Source organism: Dromiciops gliroides, chromosome 5, assembly GCF_019393635.1.
Source record: "Dromiciops gliroides isolate mDroGli1 chromosome 5, mDroGli1.pri, whole genome shotgun sequence".
In the NCBI taxonomy this organism is placed as follows: Eukaryota; Metazoa; Chordata; class Mammalia; order Microbiotheria; family Microbiotheriidae; genus Dromiciops; species Dromiciops gliroides.
The window spans coordinates 256,331,998-256,349,922 of NC_057865.1; the positions used below are offsets into that span (position 1 = coordinate 256,331,998).

At 35.5% G+C, this 17,925-nt stretch overlaps 1 protein-coding gene across 18 annotated transcripts in view; it reads right to left on the minus strand.

Annotated features, from left to right (window-relative positions):
• PPFIA2 (PTPRF interacting protein alpha 2) overlaps nt 1-17,925 on the minus strand; it is a 677,893-nt gene that overhangs the window by 518,560 nt on the left and 141,408 nt on the right. For all 18 annotated transcript variants that reach the window (XM_043966213.1, XM_043966209.1, XM_043966212.1 and 15 more), the window contains exon 3: nt 9,022-9,075. In XM_043966213.1, the coding sequence (XP_043822148.1) occupies nt 9,022-9,075 (54 nt within the window). The remainder of the gene's footprint in view (nt 1-9,021; nt 9,076-17,925) is intronic.

Below are 17,925 nucleotides of genomic sequence, written 5' to 3' on the forward strand. Positions count from 1 at the left end.
ATCATTTTGACTTTATTTTGGTATATGACGTGACATGTATAGTTTCTGCTGAACTATTTTCCATTTTCCCAGCAATTTTTGTCAAATGGTGAGTTCTTTTCCAAAAGCTTGGATCTTTGGCTTTATCAAACACTAGGTTATTATGGTCATTTATCACTGCATATTGTGTATCTAATCTATTTCATTGATCCATCATTCTATTTCTTAGCTAGGACCAGACTGGTTTGATGATTACAGCTTCATAATATAGTTTGAAATCTGGAACTGCTAGTCCACCTTCCTTAACCCTTTTCCCAATTGATTCCCTTGATGTTCTTGACCTTCTGTTCTTCCAGATGAATTTCATTACTATTTTTCTAGCTCTATAAAATAATTCTTTGTTAGTTTAATTGGTATGGCACTGAAAAAGTAAATTAATTTATGTAGAATTGTCATTTGTATTATATTAGCTCTGCCTTCTCATGAGCCCTTAATATTTCTCCAATTATTTAGAGCTATTTGTGTGAAAAGTAATGTGTAATTGTGTTCATATAATCCCTGGATTTGTCCTGGCAGATAGACTCCCAAGTATTTTATGTTGTCTGCAGTTATTTTAAATGTAATTTCTCTTTCTATCTCTTCCTGCTGGATTTTGTTGGTAGTATATAGAAATATTGATGATTTATGTGGGTTTATACTTTATTGTGCAACTTTGCTGAAGTTGTTCAACTAGTTTTTCAAGATAATTCTATAGTGTTTTCTTAGTATACCATATTACCATTTGCAAGGAATAATAGTTTTGTTTTCTTGTTGCCTATTTTTATTCCATCCGTTTTGTTTTTCCTTGTCTTACTGCTTTAGCTAGCAACTCTAGTACAACACAGAATAATAGTTTTGATAATGGGCATCCTTATTTCACTCCTGATCTCACTGGAAAGACTTCAAGTCTATCTCCACCAAAATAATGCTTCCTTTTGGTTTTTGATAGATACCAGTTAGAATTTTAAGGAAGGTGCTATAGATTCCTATACTTTCTCATGTTTTTAATAGGAATGGTTGTTGCATTTTGTCCAAAGTTTTCTCTGCATCTACTGATATAATCATATGATTTTTGTTGTCTTTTACTGATATGGCCAGTTATGCCAATAGCTTTGCTAATATTAAATCAACCCTGCATTCCTGGTATAAATCCTGCCTGGTCATAGTGTATGATTTTGGTGATATTTTGCTATAATCTCCTCATTAATGCTTTATTTAAATTTTTTACCTCAATATTCATTAAGAAAATTGGTTGGGGCAGCTAGGTGGCGCAGTGGATAAAGCACCGGCCCTGGATTCAGGAGGACCGAAGTTTAAATGTGGACTCAGACACTTGACACTTACTAGCTATGTGACCCTGGGCAAGTCACTTAACCCTCATTGCCCACCAAAAAAAAAAAAAAGAAAGAAAAAGAAAAGAAAATTGGTCTATAGTTTTCTTTCTCTATTTTTGATCTCCCTAGTTTAGGTATCAAAATGATATTTGCGTGATAAAGCAAAGTTGATGGAAATATTTCTTTACTTATTTTTTTAAAAGAATTTGTATAATATAAGGATCAATTTTTCCTTAAGTGTTTGGCAGAATTCACTTGTGAATCCATTGGTCTTGGGGATTTTTTTTTTCCTTAGGGAGCTCATCAAATGCTTGTCAAATTTCTTTTTCTAAGATAACTTTCTTTAAGTATTCTCTTTTCTCTTCTGTTAACCTGGGCAACTTACAGTTTCATAAATATTTATCCATTTCGCTTAGATTTTCAGATTTATTGACATACAATTGGACAAAATAACTCCAAATAATTGTTTTAATTTCATCTTTATTTGTGGTACACTCACCTTTTTTTTTTTTTTAGTGAGGCAATTGGGGTTAAGTGACTTGCCCAAGGTCACGCAGCTAGTAAGTGTTAAGTGTCTGAGGCCGGATTTGAACTCAGGTACTCCTGACTTCAAGGCTGGTGCTCTATCCACTGCACCATCTAGCTGCCCCAGTACACTCACTCTTCCATTTTGGTTATTAGTAATGTGGTTTTCTTTTTTTTAAATCAAATTAACCAATGGTTTCTCTATTTTATTGTTGTTTCCATAAAACCAAATGCTAGTTTTAATTACTAATGCAATGATTCTCTTTTAAATTTATTAATCTATTCTTTGATCTTTAGGATTTTAATTCTGGTGTTTAATTAGGGATTTTTAATTCATTATTTTTCTAGGGTTTTGTTGTTGTTGTTGTGTGTCCACTTAACTGATCTGTTCTCTCTTTTTTATTAATAAACACATTAAGAGATAACTATAATTTTGAATGGGATGGACTTGTTCATAAAACAGAAGAGAAGAGAAGAATGGATTAGAAATCAGAATTCAACCATATGTTAACAAGAAACACGTTTGAAATAGACACAAAGTTTAAAAAGGGGGCTAGAGTAGAATCTATTCTTCTTCAGCTGACGTTAAAAAGGCAGGGGTAGCAATCATGATCTCAGACAAAGCAAAAGCAAAAATAGACCTAATGAAAGGGGATAAGTAGGGAAACTACATTTCACTAAAAGGGACCATAGACAATGAAGTAATAGCAATACTATGCAAATATGCACCAAATGGCATAACATCCCAATTTTTAAAGGAAAATTTAAATGAATTACAAAAGGAAATAGTAAAACTATAATGTTGGGAGATCTCAACTTTTACCTCTCAGAGCTAAATAAATCTAAAATAAATAAGAGAGCAGTCAAGGAGATGAATAGAATCTTAGTAAAGTTAAGTATTATAGACCTCTGGAGAAAAATGAATGGGAATAGAAAGGAGTATGCCTTTTTCTCAACTGCATATGGAACCTTCACAAAAATTCACCATTTATTGGGGCATTAAAAAATCTCACAACTAAATGCAAAAAAGCAGAAATGTTAAATGCATCATTTTCAGACCATAATGCAATAATAATTAAATTTTATAGGGAGGCCATGGAAGGATAGATTAAAATTTAATTGGAAACTAAATAATATAGTCCTAAAGAATGAGTGGGTCAAAGAACAAATCATAGAAACAATCAATTATTTCATTAAAGATAATGAGAATAATGAGACAACATCCCAAAATGTGTGGAATGTAGCTATAGCAGTAGTTAGGGGACAATTTATATCTCTTAATGCTCTTCTTTTCTGATGGGCACAGTATACAAACAGATTCAGCTCCTCTACAACCTCCCTCTCAGAGGTTGGCTGGCCTGAAGGTATAAGCAATAAGCCTTAGGCAACACTGATTTGTAATCTAATTTCATCCTCTTTGAAAAACTGTTTATGGCCTTTTAATCTGCTGCTAAGAAATCTGGCAGAGAACAAGGCCACAGTTTTAAAGTATATTAGTACTGTTATACTTCATACTTAGATGTCTGTATCTTGAAGGTTTATTGTTAAGAATTCTGACTCACAAGTGTGTTTTGTTGTATTTCTCTTGAATGAGAAATGTCTTTCCAACTCTATATTCTTCTAAGTATTTATTTGATTGACAGAGTTAAAATATTAATTAAATGCTTACTAGATGCCCCCACCACATCTTTGGGTGAGTTTTTCTTTGAGTGAGATTCAGTCTACCACTGACTCTTGCTGGCTTTAAAAGATTCCCAGAGCTGCTATCTTGGAACAGGGTATCAGGTGTCCCTCCCCAAAAATGATCTAATTGGAGCAGTTTTTATAATAGGAGACATAACCAAACCTTTGAATAATAAAGGTTTCTCATATATTTATAGAGAAATGTATATGTTAATTTATGTTTATCTATGTATCTATCTTTATATCCCCATTACTGCATCATTCTTGTATTCTATGACAATATTCTTCAGCAGAATTAGAGCTTTTTTGTCCAAGTGTCTGTTCATGCTTAAATCCCTGCCCTGTCTTTCAGACCCACTATGGTTTCCGGTCTCATACCTTTGTCTCCCACATGAACTGGACCCACCCTTCAAGTCCAGTCTTCTCATGACCCGGTCCCCATAGCTGCTACTAGTTCTTCCTGATAGCAGCTACTCACCTGGGCCTCCATCAAGAAGCTATTATTTATACCTTCATTGAAGTTTTTGTAAATTGTACTTAAACATTCTTCCCTTCCCTTCTCCCCTCCCCACAAAAAACCTACAGTCTCAATTTTAGGTCTGTTTTTGAACTCAAACTTTATCCTTGGAATAATTAATTTATACTCTTGCTCCCTTGGTTAGATTCCTGGATATCATTCAGCCCGGTGTCACTCAGAACTGGTTTTGATAATCTGACAGAAACAAATGCCTTTAAAAAAGGCTTAAAATAAATGTTTCATAAGCTGGAACAGGCTCTGACATTAAGAAAATGCCCAAATCCATGAACACTTGTAAATTCCTTCCTACAATTTTTGTGTGCCTTCATTTAGATACAGCTTTGGAAAGGGTGTTATTCTTTTAGGTCAACAAGTATCTTGCAGCAAAACCTGATTATAACCACAGAGAAAATTAGGTAATTGGAACATCTGGTTTTATGAAGAAAATGAAGCTTTTAAATGATTGTTTTTAATTCTGTTTATAATTAAAATGTGATCTATACTGATAACATTGGAAGGAGTTCTCATATTCTTCAGCTCACAAATCTCTTGGTTTTATCAAAGTTGAATTTATTCTTTTTTTCAGTATGAGATATGCTTACCCTGTCTATATACTGTATATGTGATATCCAGGGAGGGAAATTCACCCTCTTTCTTTGCCAACATGTATCAAACTCTCAGGTTTTCTACTTTTTAATCTTGTGAGGATTAAATGTTCTAACCAATACGGAATGATCACAACATACCAAGGACTACTTTATAAATTAATCATAAGATGTTGTCATGTAATACTTCAAAAAATTCCTTGCTTTTATCATTGTGTGAAAAGGTAAATGAGGTAAAAATGGAGAGATGAAAATTTGGGTGCCTTGTAAGTATAAAGTAACTAATTACTGGGGCTTTCCTAAAGCGAAAATAAGCTCTTCCAGAATTTTGCTTCACTAGGATGTTTACGTGAAAAGGTAAGGCGAATTTCAGAGGGCATTACATTCTGGTATAAATTGAAATTCTTGACCACTGAGATAGCTTTTGACCCTAGTATTCTGGTACTCCCTCCAACAGTAGAGATTACAATACATACAACCGGGAAGCAGCTAGGTGGCACAGTGGATAAAGCACCAGTCTTGGATTCAGGAGGACCTGAGTTCAAATATGACCTCAGACACTTGACACTTATTACCCTGGGCAAGTCACTTAACCCTCATTGGCCGCAAAAAACAAACAAACAAAACACACACACACACACACACACACACCCCATACATCCATTTTCATCCGATGTGATAATTATTTGGGTTTTCCTTGTACATCCTTCACAGGTAGTCCACAATATATTCTCAGCACCTCTCTCTAATATTGTAACATGACATGGATACTAACGTAGCACAGAGCTGATGTTATCATTTTGTTCAAGTTTCATAAAGGAATGAAAGAAAATCTATAATACGATTGGACTATTTTTTAAAGAAACAAATTTAAAATATAGGAAAATAGTTTTCTTTAGGTATTATTTTCCCCACGACCACCACAAAATTATAGTATCTAAACATAGCTAGAAAATCTGCCATTTCCATTTGCTTCCCTGATAAATTTCCAGTTTCAAAAGAGAAAATATTTTCTTCTTCATTTCATCCATTTATAGATTTAAATTGCTCTAATTTTCACTTGATATTGTGGATATAACTCTTTTTTTCACATATCTCACTTATGTCATTAACCTTGGATAGAAATAGCTCTTTTGTTTAGAAAAATCAAATGTAAGTGAAAATCAAATATAAGTGAAAAAAGTGATAAATCATATGTAAGCTCCTAAAATGAGTGTAAGTCACAGAAACAAATCCAGGAGTCTTTCAAAATTTGCTAGTAGGGACTGCATTCACAATGGAGGAATGAAGGTCACTTTCGACTGAAATTTTTCAATGTTAACAAGCAACTGCACACATTTTGTAATTTCAAATGATGAGAACTTGGCTTTTACAACTCCTTTTCTTTCCTAATATGGCTTCCAAGGAGCCATTTAGGTATTCCAGCAGTAAAATCTGCAATTCCATTTACACCTTAGTCACCTCAAGAGGTCTATTTAAATAGCTTCCCATTATCTTGGTGGAGGAACTGTCCCATGGCTATGGATCTTTGCAGGAGTCTATTCAGAATCCAGTACTTAATGTGCTCTGGTCAATGAATGTATAATCATGGGACTTTGAATTTCATTCTGATTAAAATGCCATAATCAAGTGCTTTGGGTAGTGGGTTTTAACATTGCCATGAAGGCCATGGATCTTAGACCTGAAAAAAAGGAAAATAGAATGGCTAATCTAGCAGAAAAGACAAGGAATAAAATGCAAGACTTCACACTGAGTGCCTTTATCTATCATTCAATAATAATTTCTGCTTTTATTTTCCAATTGGAAGGTATTTTTTTTTCCTTTGGAGAAATAGGCAGAAGGCTTCTTGATACCTCATATCAAACTCCATAGTTGAAAGAAGTGTGTTTGGGGTGGGGGAAGGGGGACTCAGACATTGAATGAAAGTTTTTAGTTCTAAAAAAAATTAAAAGAAAGTTTAGAGTATACAGAAGAAATATGAAGCCAATTATCTTTTACCAAAGTATCTCCATTGCAGTCCAGTAAAGGCTAAGTTGTTATGGGATGTAAGCTTGTCTGTGGGCCCAGCACGTAATAGGCACTTAACAAGACTTTCCTGGAAGGTCTGAAAAATCTATAGGACTTCCTCCTCCAAATAATAAGTATGAGGTGTACTCTGGTTTTTTTGTTGTTGTTGTTGTTGTTGTTTCACCTTAATGAAAATATAATATAAATTAGCTTACCAAATGATTTTCTGAGAAAAGACTTTTAATAGTGGAGATTGGTGGAAAAAGCTGAGGGAGACATGAAGATGAAAATCAGGAGGGGGTACTAGGGACTGCATACAATAGGTACTGAGATAATATTTGCCAAATTGATCAATCAAAAAGCATTTATTAAGCCCTAACTCTATAAAAGAAATTGTGTGAATGCTGGGGGCACAAAGACAAAAAAGGAACAGTCACTGCTATCAAGATATTTACCTCCTGTTGGGGAAGCACATGTATATGATAAGTATATACACCATTCCAATTGAATATAAGGTAGTTCATCCATACAAAGACGGAATAACATTCCTTTATTTCTACAGGATTACTTTAAGGCACCATATAAAATTATAAAAGTAAAATTAAAAGGTTTTAGGTATTACCTTTTTCCATGGAAAAATCAAAAGAATGAATCTCTAAATTCCAACTAAAGTCCTTAAACACATCCATCTCCATTCCCTCCCTTCATATTTCCTCTCTCCCTCCAAGTATACTGGGCCATCACAGGTCCTACCCAATTATGAATTGTCACAAGGGCTTAAATCTGCTCTGTTTCTGACCTGGGCCAGTTTGCCCTTCTTGGGTGCTATTATATTGCTTATGGTGTGAACCCTACATAGGCTTCAGATCCTTGCAGCTCAAACTACAGAGCTTAAGTGATCCACCAGCTTCAGTCTCCCTCAATAGCAGGAACTAAAGGCAGGCACTTGACTTCTCCTTAAACATCTGTAACCTCATCTCTGATCTATCCATGGATGATGTCTCAAAGGTTAAATTCAATACATTATCTCAACACTAATCCTCTTTTCATAGTTCTTCAGTTTTTGATCCTGTTGATCACCCTCTGCTTTTGGCTATTTTCTGTCCCCCAGGTTTTCATTTCTTCGACATATCTGATACCTTCTTCATCTCCTCTCTTGGAACTTCATGTATGTCATCACACCATACTGAAAGCCACTTGCTGTATCTCTTAATTAAGTTTCCCTTGGATGTAGCTATATAATAATTATTTTCAATCAATGATCTGTGAACATATATGTAGCCCCCAGTGGTTTCAGTACTCTCATGTATATTTCCCAGGATCATCTCCTAGTATCCTGGATTGATCAAGTCTGAGGAAATCAACAAAAGTATCTGGCTACCTAAAAAAATAAGCAAGCAAATTTCCCCCACACAAATCACATCAAATATGGAAAGAAAACCAAAGAAGGGTATCCATTAAGCCTCTCCTCTTTGGAAGTGCCTTTTGGAAAAACTCATAGGAACTTGTGAGAAGTATAACACTCCAGACATGTTAACTTCCTGCTTTGTTAACCATGTGATAGAATCTTGCTATATATGAGGGATAACCATAAAATTACAAGATTGCCCTAGAAGTTCTATGAATAATATGACTCATAAATTCAGTCACATTATAACATGTGTACACCTTGTAGTCAGTTTTATCCTTCTAACTCTGTCATAAAGGATCATTTGAAAGATTGTTTTTCCATGTTGTGTTCCCTTAATTAATGTTCTCTGAAAATAGACATAACCACCAAGGAAACGAACATGTGCAAATGCTGCACCATTAACATTTCCTTAAAGCTATTAAGAGATCTAATTTGGAACAAGTTCTGTCATTTTCTAGAAGCTTCTCAAAGCTTTTAAATGAAAAACAAGCCACACCACAGCTGATATCATATCAGAAAATGCATCTCAACTGAGATCTGCTCTATTCATTTCTGGAGCAACAAACTCTCAAACCTACTGCTTCATATTAGACTGAAGAGAAAATCACATTTTATTCACTCCAAAGACATGACAATATTTCCATGTACTATGAAAGGGTTTTTTTTTTAGTGTTATTTAAATAACACAAACTAGAAATTGAAATAAATCTAAACTTGGATAGCCTACCATTTTATAAGACTGAAATTTCATCTCAAAGCATTTTCTATTTTTTTTCCTTTTGCACAAGTATGTCACCCTTTGAAATTACATAACCATGGCAAATGGCATGCAGCTAATTATCATATCTGAAAGGCTGTGGTACACATCGTTTCACTCAGTAGTAATTAAGACTAATGTGTTGGATAGAAAGTTACACTTACCGGTGGATCAGCCCCCTTAGAACCAGCCAGCCCTCCTGTTAGGGATTCGATATCCTGAAAAGAGAGAGGCATTAATTGTAAAAGACTACTCAGAATAGGACAAATGTCCCAAACTTACTGAATATTATTCATCATAAAGTTTCATTGCATCAGTAAATGTGTTGAGAAGTCTCTCCAAAACATAAAAGCAAACTGGACACACAAGGATATGCAAATAGTATCCAAAGAACAAGCAATTTTATTATAATTCTCATCAAAATGTTAAATAATTCAGAGATATGCTGTAACTTAAAAAAAAATAAAGAACCCTGATTTCAAGAACTATGTATGCTGAGAGGATGACTACAAACTGGAGTTCTGACAGTCTACCATTTTCCTGACTTTGAACTGTGGAGGAAAAATTTCAGCCAAATAAAATTGGGTCATAAAATTGAATTTAAATAAGATGAGATATTACAAATTGTAATAGTTTTCATTATGTATGCAAATCAAATAACATTTTCTCTAGTGAACCCTTATTTAACCTCTCTTATGTACTTTATATTTTCTATATTGTACTATGATTGTGTACCAACCTTTCTCCCTTAAAAGAGTTTAAGTTTCTTAAAGCTAGGGACCATGTCTTATTCAATTCTGTATTAATCTCCTCTTCTCCTTGTGATCATGAGACACTTTTTTTTTTGCAGGGCAATGAGGATTAAATGACTTTCCCAGGGTCACACAGCTAGTAATTGTCAAGTGTCTGAGGCAGGATTTGAACTCAGGTCCTCCTGAATCCAGGGACGGTGTTTTATCCACTGAGCCACCTAACTGTACCCTGCTCCCTTTCCTTTGATCAATTCTCTGTTGCCATCCCTCTAGACCTGGTATATCAAGAAGGGAAGAAGCATGACTTGGATGCTAAAGTGAAGATTCCATCAAATTCATGTCTTACTGCCTTTGAAGTTCTTTTCTTTAACTTAAATTAACAAGTAAATGAGGGGCAGCTAGGTGGTGCAGTGGCTAAAGCACCAGCCCTGGAGTCAGGAGGATTGAGTTCAAATCTGGCCTCAGACACTTGATACTTATTAGCTGTGTGACCATGGGCAAGTCACTTAACCCCAATTGCCTCACCAAAAAACCCCAAAAAAACAAACATACAAAAAACCAAGTAAGTGAGTAAGGAAGGAAAGCCAAGACAATGGAAAGAAGGGAGGGGAAGGGACAAGGGAGGAAGGGAAACTCGAGGAGGAAAGGCAGTGATGGAAAGGCAAAATAGTAAAGGAAAGGAAAAAAATGAAGGAAGAGGTAGGCAGTAAGAAAGAAATGAGATAGATAAAAGGCAGGGCATATTGACAACTATTTTATTCTATGTTTTTTAGAGTAGGGTCACAGGCTCAGTCTATTATGCTTAAGGCCTGGACAGTTTTCTGGAGGAGTCTCCTTCTGTCCTAGACACTGGAATCCATTCTGGATATAGAGAGAGATGAGAAAATTGGAAAAGAGAACTTTGATAAAGACCAAGAGATAAGCACAAGAATTGGAACAAAAATCAGAGATAAAATCATCAGCAGACCATCATTCTTTGTGCAAGTAAGTTCCCAACTCTCATTCTTTCTTTTTTTTTCCTTTTCTTTTCTTTTCTTTTCTTTCTTTTTTTTTTTTTTTTGGGTGAGGCAATTGGGGTTAATGACTTGCCCAGGGTCACACAGCTAGTAAGTGTTAAGTGTCTGAGGCTGGATTTGAACTCAGGTCCTCCTGACTCCAGGCCTGGTGTTATATCCACTGTGCCACCTAGCTGCCCCCTCATTATTTCAATACTGATTCCCATCCTATCCTCAACTCCCAAGTACCTAAAATTTTGTATGTGTGGTTCCAGTGATGAGCAAGTACTAAACAATAAGCATGTATGTACTGCTTACTATGTGCCATGCTCTGTGTACCTATCAAATTAGATAACAGAAGTAAAACACTTTGAAAACCTTCAAACAGTCATAAATGCTAGTTAATAATAGCAGTAGGGAATAAGGTTAATAAATTACATTCTACAGGGATAATTATATTTGCATGAAGGGAAGAAAGAATGAAAATCCTATAACAAAATTCATATGGAAAAACAAAAGGTCAAGAATATCAAGGGAAATAATGAAAAAAAAATTAACAGGAAGGTGGGTTAGCGGTACCAAATCTGAAGCTCTACTGTAAAGCAGCAGTCATCAAAACTATTTGATATTGGCTAAGAAATAGAGTGGAGGATCAATGGAATAGGCTAGGCACAGGAGACACAGTAGTAAATGACTTTAGTAATGAACTGTTTGATAAACACAAAGACTTCAACTTCTGGGATAGGAACTCAGTATTTGACAAAAACTGCTGGGAAAACTGGAAGATGGTATGTCAGAAATTAAGCATAGACAAACATCTTACACCTTATACTAAAATCAGGTCAAAATGGGTACATAATTTAGACATAAAAGGTGATACGATAGATAGGTAAATTAGGAGAGGAAGGAATAGTTTACCTTTCAGATCTTTGGAAAGGAGAACAATTTATGACCAAACAAGAGATAGAGAATATTATGAAATGCAAAATGGATGATTTTGATTACATTAAATTAAAAAGTTTTTGTAGAAACAGAAGCAATGCATCCAAAATTAGAAGGGAGGAAGAAAGCTAGGAAACAGTTTTTATGGCCAGTACTTCTGATAAAGGCCTCATTTCCAAAATATATTGGGAACTAAATCAAATTTATAAGAATCCAAGTCATTCCCCAATTGAGAAATGGTCAAAGGATACAAACAGGCAGTTTTCTGATTAAGAAATCAAAGCTATCTATTGCCATATGAAAAAATGCTCTAAATCACTATTGATTAGAGAAATCCAAATTAAAACAACTCTGAGGTACCACCTGACACCTGTCAGATTGGCTAAAATGACAAAAAAGGAAAATAATAAATGTTGGATAAGCTGTGGAAAAATTGGAACTCTAATGCATTGTTGGTGGAGCTATGAACTGATCCAACCATTCTGGAGAGCAATTTGAAATTATGCCCAAAGGGCTATAAAGCTGTGCATACCCTTTGATCCAGCAATACCACTTTTGGGTCTTTTTCCCAAAGAGATCATAAAAAAAGGAAAAGGACCCACATGTACAAAAATATTTCTAGCTGCTCTTTTTGTGGTGGCAAGGAATTGGAAATTGAGGGGATGTCCATCAATTGGGGAATGGCTGAACAAGTTGTGGTATATGAATGTAACAGAATTCTATTGTGCTGTAAGAAATGATGAGCAGGAGGAGTTCAGGGAAACCGGGAAGGACTTGCATAAACTGATGATGAGTGAGATGAGCAAAGCCAGAAGAACACTGTACATAGTATCATCAACATTATGTGTTGATCGGGGGCAGCTAGATGGCGCAGTGGTTAAAGCGCTGGCCCTGGATACAGGAGTACCTGAGTTCAAATCCAACCTCAGACACTTGACACTTACTAGCTGTGTGACCCTGGGCAAGTCATTTAACCCCCATTGCCCTGCAAAAAAACAAACAAAAAAACCAAAAACATTATGTGTTGATCAATTGTGATAGACTAGATTCTTCTCACCAATACAATAGTACAAGAAAGTTCCAAAGGACTCACAATGGAAAAGGCTCTCCAAAGCCAGAAAAAAAAAAAAAAGAACTGTGGGAAATGGATGCTGATTTTGGTGCTGTTTTTCTTTTTTGAGGTTTTCCCTTTTTGCTTTGATTCTTCTCTTATAACATGACTAATGCAGAAATATGTTTAATGTTATTGTACATATATAACCTATATCAGATTACCTGCTATCTTGGGAACGGGGTGAGGGAGGCAAGAGAGGGAGAAAAATTTGAAATTGGAAATCTTATAAAAACAAATTTTGAAAACTAACTCTACATATAACTGAAAAATAATAAAATACTTTTATTTTTTTAAAAAAGAATTAGTATTCTGTTTCATGTTAAAACTGCTTAGTAATGGGGCAGCTAGGTGGCGCAGTGGATAGAGCACCGGCCCTGGAGTCAGGAGTACCTGAGTTCAAATCTGGCCTCAGACACTTAACACTTATTAGCTGTGTGACCCTGGGCAAGTCACTTAACCCCAATTGCCCCACAAAAAAAAAAAAAAAAAAACCCCACAACAAACAAAACTGCTTAGTAATGATAATATGGTATAGAAACTTCCTCCCCCAAGACAGAAATATATCTATAGTCATTCAGTCAACAAGCATTTAAGCAGTTACTGTGTTCCAGGCACTGTGTAAAATGCTGATGATGCAAAGAGAGGCAAAAGACCAAACAAACAAACAAAAAACCACTGTCTGTACTCACAATCTAATAAGGGAGAGAAAATACAAATACCTAGTTAGATACACGATAGATACAAGGTAGAATGAAAGGTAAGCTCAGTGAGAAGGCATTAGCATTAAGGTATTATTAAGATGTGTGGGTCAACTCTGTTTCATTACTGGAAAAATGTGTGTGTACAAGCAAAAACCTATCTCCTTTAGTCATCTTCCCATGCTGACTTCAAGAAATGAAATTTCAACATAAATTAAAATAAAAAATATCCCCCCCAATCACATACAATACCCCACAGAAGAGGAATTTAAATAGTTCCATTTACAAAATAATCCCCTCACTTATCTTGGGTATGCTGGCCTATGGAAAAACAATGGTCATATGTCAATGGCTCTTTTCCATATTCCTTGACAATTTTTGGTGATATCGAAGATTCAGCTCTCCATTCATTTGGGTACCTTGTTGATACTGTGGATGGTATTAGACTTGGAGACAAAGAGAGTTCAATCCTACTGTGGATGCTTACTATTTCTGTGTCCCTGGGCAAGTCACCAAACCATTCTTTGCTTCCATTTCTTCATCCGTCTAAGATAGTGACAGCAGTATCTCCTCCACAATGTTGTTGTAAGGAACAATTGAGATGGTATATGTAAAGTGCTTAGCAAACTTCATAGTGCCATATAAATGTAGGCTGTTATTAACTATAAATTTGTATCTTTAGATATATTTCTTCCCATATCCCGACTGATTCCCATTGAAACTTGTTGCCCAAAATAGATTTCTTTTTTCATTATTTTTGTCAATGGTATGTTACCTATTTTTTTCAATTACATGTAAAGATAGTTTCAACATCCCTTTTTGTAAGATTTTGAGTTCCAAATTTTCTCCTTCCTCCCCAAGAAAACAAACAATCTGATATAGATTAGATATATACAATCATCTTAAACATATTTCTTCATTAGTCAAGTTATGAAAGAAGAATCAGAACAAAAGGGAAATACCACGAGAAAGAAAAAGAACAAACAAACAAAAATAAAGTGAAAATAATATGCTCAAATCTGCATTCAGACTCCATAGTTCTTTTTCTGGATATGGAGAACATTTTTCAACAGGAGTCTTTTGGAATTGTCTTGGATCATTGCACTGCCGAGAAGAGCTAAGTCAATCATACTTCATCATTGAACAATGTTGCTGTTACTGTGGATGACGTTCTCCAGTTTCTGCTCACTTCTCTCAGCATCAGTTCATGTAAATCACAAAATAGATTTCTGTCATTAACTATGAAAGCAATATATTTCTAAGACTAAGGTTATGGGTATAAGTACGTATATATGTATGTTTTTATATGTATGTGCATATGTATATTTTATATATATATATATAGAGAGAGAGAGAGAGGGAGAGAGGGAGAGAGAGAGAGAGAGAGAGAGAGAGAGAGAGAGAGAGAGAAACACAGAGATACACATATGTTAAATAGCTACAAATCTGGCATCTTCACACATCAGTAAAACAAGATCTATGCCATTTTCTTGACATTTATACCATCACGCAACTGAATATCTGTTTAGTCATTACTGTTTATAATGAAATTTTACATAAATATTCTCTTTCAATGCCACCAATAGTTACCCAAGTCTCAAAGCCCACATTTTGAACACAAACAGCTTGAGGCAGAGGGAGCTCTGATAGCTGCCTGTGACTCCATCCCCTCAAGGGACCCACAAAATCATGCCAGAAATACACTTGACAGTACCTAGCCTGCTTCTTCCCAGGTGTTTCCCTGGTAACCACAGAGAGACCATAGTCCCTAGCAAAATCTGTACCCTCAGGTCTGTGAGTTCATAAGATGTAAACCCAGAAGGAAATGTAGAGATCATCAAATCCAGTACTGTCAAACTCAAATAGAAATGAGGGCCACTAAATCATATATAAGGATCCCTGCAAGCCACAGGTTAATTTTTAAATGTATTATTTTCTCTAATTATGTTTCTATTTCTTTTGTCAGATATCTCCCAATTATATTTTAATCTGGTTTGGGCCACATTTGGGAGTGTACATGCTGTGTGTCTGACACTCCTGAAATTCTGTGCCCCTCACTTTAGAAACAAGGAAACTCTGGAGTCAGGAGGACCTGAGTTCAAATCTGGCCTCAGATACTTGACACTTACTAGCTGTGTGACCCTGGGCAAGTCACTTAACCCCAATTGCCTCACCAAAAAAACCAAAAACAGCAAAAAAAAAAAAAAAAGAAACAAGGAAACTAAGATTCAGTGAACTGATTTGTCCCGTCATACAGTTTATAAATTAATAGACACAATTTCAAAGCTAGATTCCGGGAAAGAGATGGATTATCCATGAGGTGGCAAGTTCCTGCTGTAGCTGGGTGTAAATTTTAGGGATTTTGCCTCCTACTTAACAACATTCACCTCTCCAGAGAATACATGCTATCTGTTTACTAGGTACAGTTCTTGGATTCCCCAGGTGATTTTTGAAAGTAACAAAAATGCAATGACCTCCTTTGTTTAAGACTGTCTTATATTCTTTTATTTCTATATGGTTTGAGAGAGAAATAAAGATGAAGGAAGGAGAAAGGGGGGGGGGGAGAGAGAGAAAGAGAGAGAGAGAGAGAGAGAAAGAGAAAGCAAGCGCGCGCAAGCGGCCACAAGTGAGCACATATGAACACCACTTTAAGGAGTTATTATAGTAATGTGCATGAAAAAACGAGTAAAATTTACATAGGTAGAGAGCAAAGGTCCTGATTGGTCTCCTTGCCTCAAGGCCCATCTATCTCTAATCCAATCCATCTTTCACACAGTTGCTAAAGTGATTTTCCTAAAGCATAGGTCTTACTGTGTCACTTCCTTATTAGAAGAGACCCAGTGGCTCCTTATTGCCTCTTCTATTTGCTACTTAAATCCCTTTACTCCCTGGCTCCAGCCTCCTTTCCCAGACTTATTACGCACTAGTCACATTAGTCCCTTCCATGAACCAACCCTCCTTTTTCTGGGGCCATGTACATGTTATCTCTCCATGGCTGGAATGCAGTCCCATCTTAGCTTCCCTTCCTCGAATTCCTTGTATTTATTGTTTTTTGTTTGTTTGTTTGTTTGTTTGTTTTTTTAGTGAGGCAATTGGGGTTAAGTGACTTGCCCAGGGTCACACAGCTAGTAAGTGTTAATTATCTGAGGCTGGATTTGAACTCAGGTACTCCTGACTCCAGGGCTGGTGCTCTATCCACTGCACCACCTAGCTGCCCCGAATTCCTAGTATTTATGAAAGCTTTGCTTATACTAAATAAGGATTTTCCTGATTCCATCAGCCATGTAGATCTCTCTGGCCAGCAGTAATGAAATTATATCTACTTTGTTTATATTATTTATTTACTTGTGTGTTTCTATGCTGTTTCCTCCTACAGAAAGGAAACTGCTTGACTACAGGAATGATTTCTTTTTTTCTTCATGTTCCCTGCACTTAGCACAAAACCCCATACACACTAAGCATATATTGTTTGTTTGTTTTTTTTTTTTGGTGGGGCAATGAGGGTTAAGTGACTTGCCCAGGGTCACACAGCTAGTAAGTGTCAAGTGTCTGAGGTCAGATTTGAACTCAGGTCCTCCTGAATCCAGGGCCCGTTCTCTATCCACTGCACCACCTAGCTGCCCCCCATATATATTGTTTTTTAGTGATTAAATGGTAAAGACATACAAGGGACTTGGATTACACCCATAATAACAAGGAACTTGTACATATAATTTAAAGGGTATTTTTCATATAATTTAAGTTTGAAAAAGTGTTTCATTCTTTAACAACCTTGTGAGACTGATAAATTGTTATTATCCCTCATTTTACAAATGCAGAAACTGATAATAGAATAAAGTTAAGTGACTTACTGAGGATCACATAGCTATGGAGTATAATTATACGTTGTATCAGGTCTTCAGACATCAAGGCCAGTATCCCTAAGACTCATTACATGAAATAATAAAGAGTGAAATAAGCAGAACCAAGAAAACATTGTATGCAGTAACAGAAATATTTCAAGACTGACCGAGCAAACAATTTATTTTATCTATTATAAACACCCAAATTAACTATGAGGACATGTGAAGAAAGATGCTATGTGTATCCAGAAAAATAACTGATAAATAGAAATATGTCTAAAATAATTTTATGTATATATGTAGGTTTAGATGCCTACAAATATAACTTACATATTATATATATACACACATATATATAATTTTACTTATATAAATTCATATATAGCCATACATACACCATTTTGGGGTGTCTAATGGTAGCCATCTTTAGGGCCAGGGGAGGGGAAGAGAGAAAAACAGAAAAAATTTACATAATAATTTTGTTGTATATTTAAGAGGAATAACAAGTTGCACATAGTTGATGTGCAGTTTCATGTGCAATCATCTTTTTAAAAAATTTAGTATGTTATGGAAGTGCTTGTTTTACTCCATAAATTAAAAATAAAATAAAAACATCTCATTACAAACCCTGCTATCTATGTATTTAAGATTTTAGGAATAGTGTTTTGGGTACAACTAGGTAGTGTAGTAGATAAAGCACCAGCCCTGGATTCAGGAGGACCTGA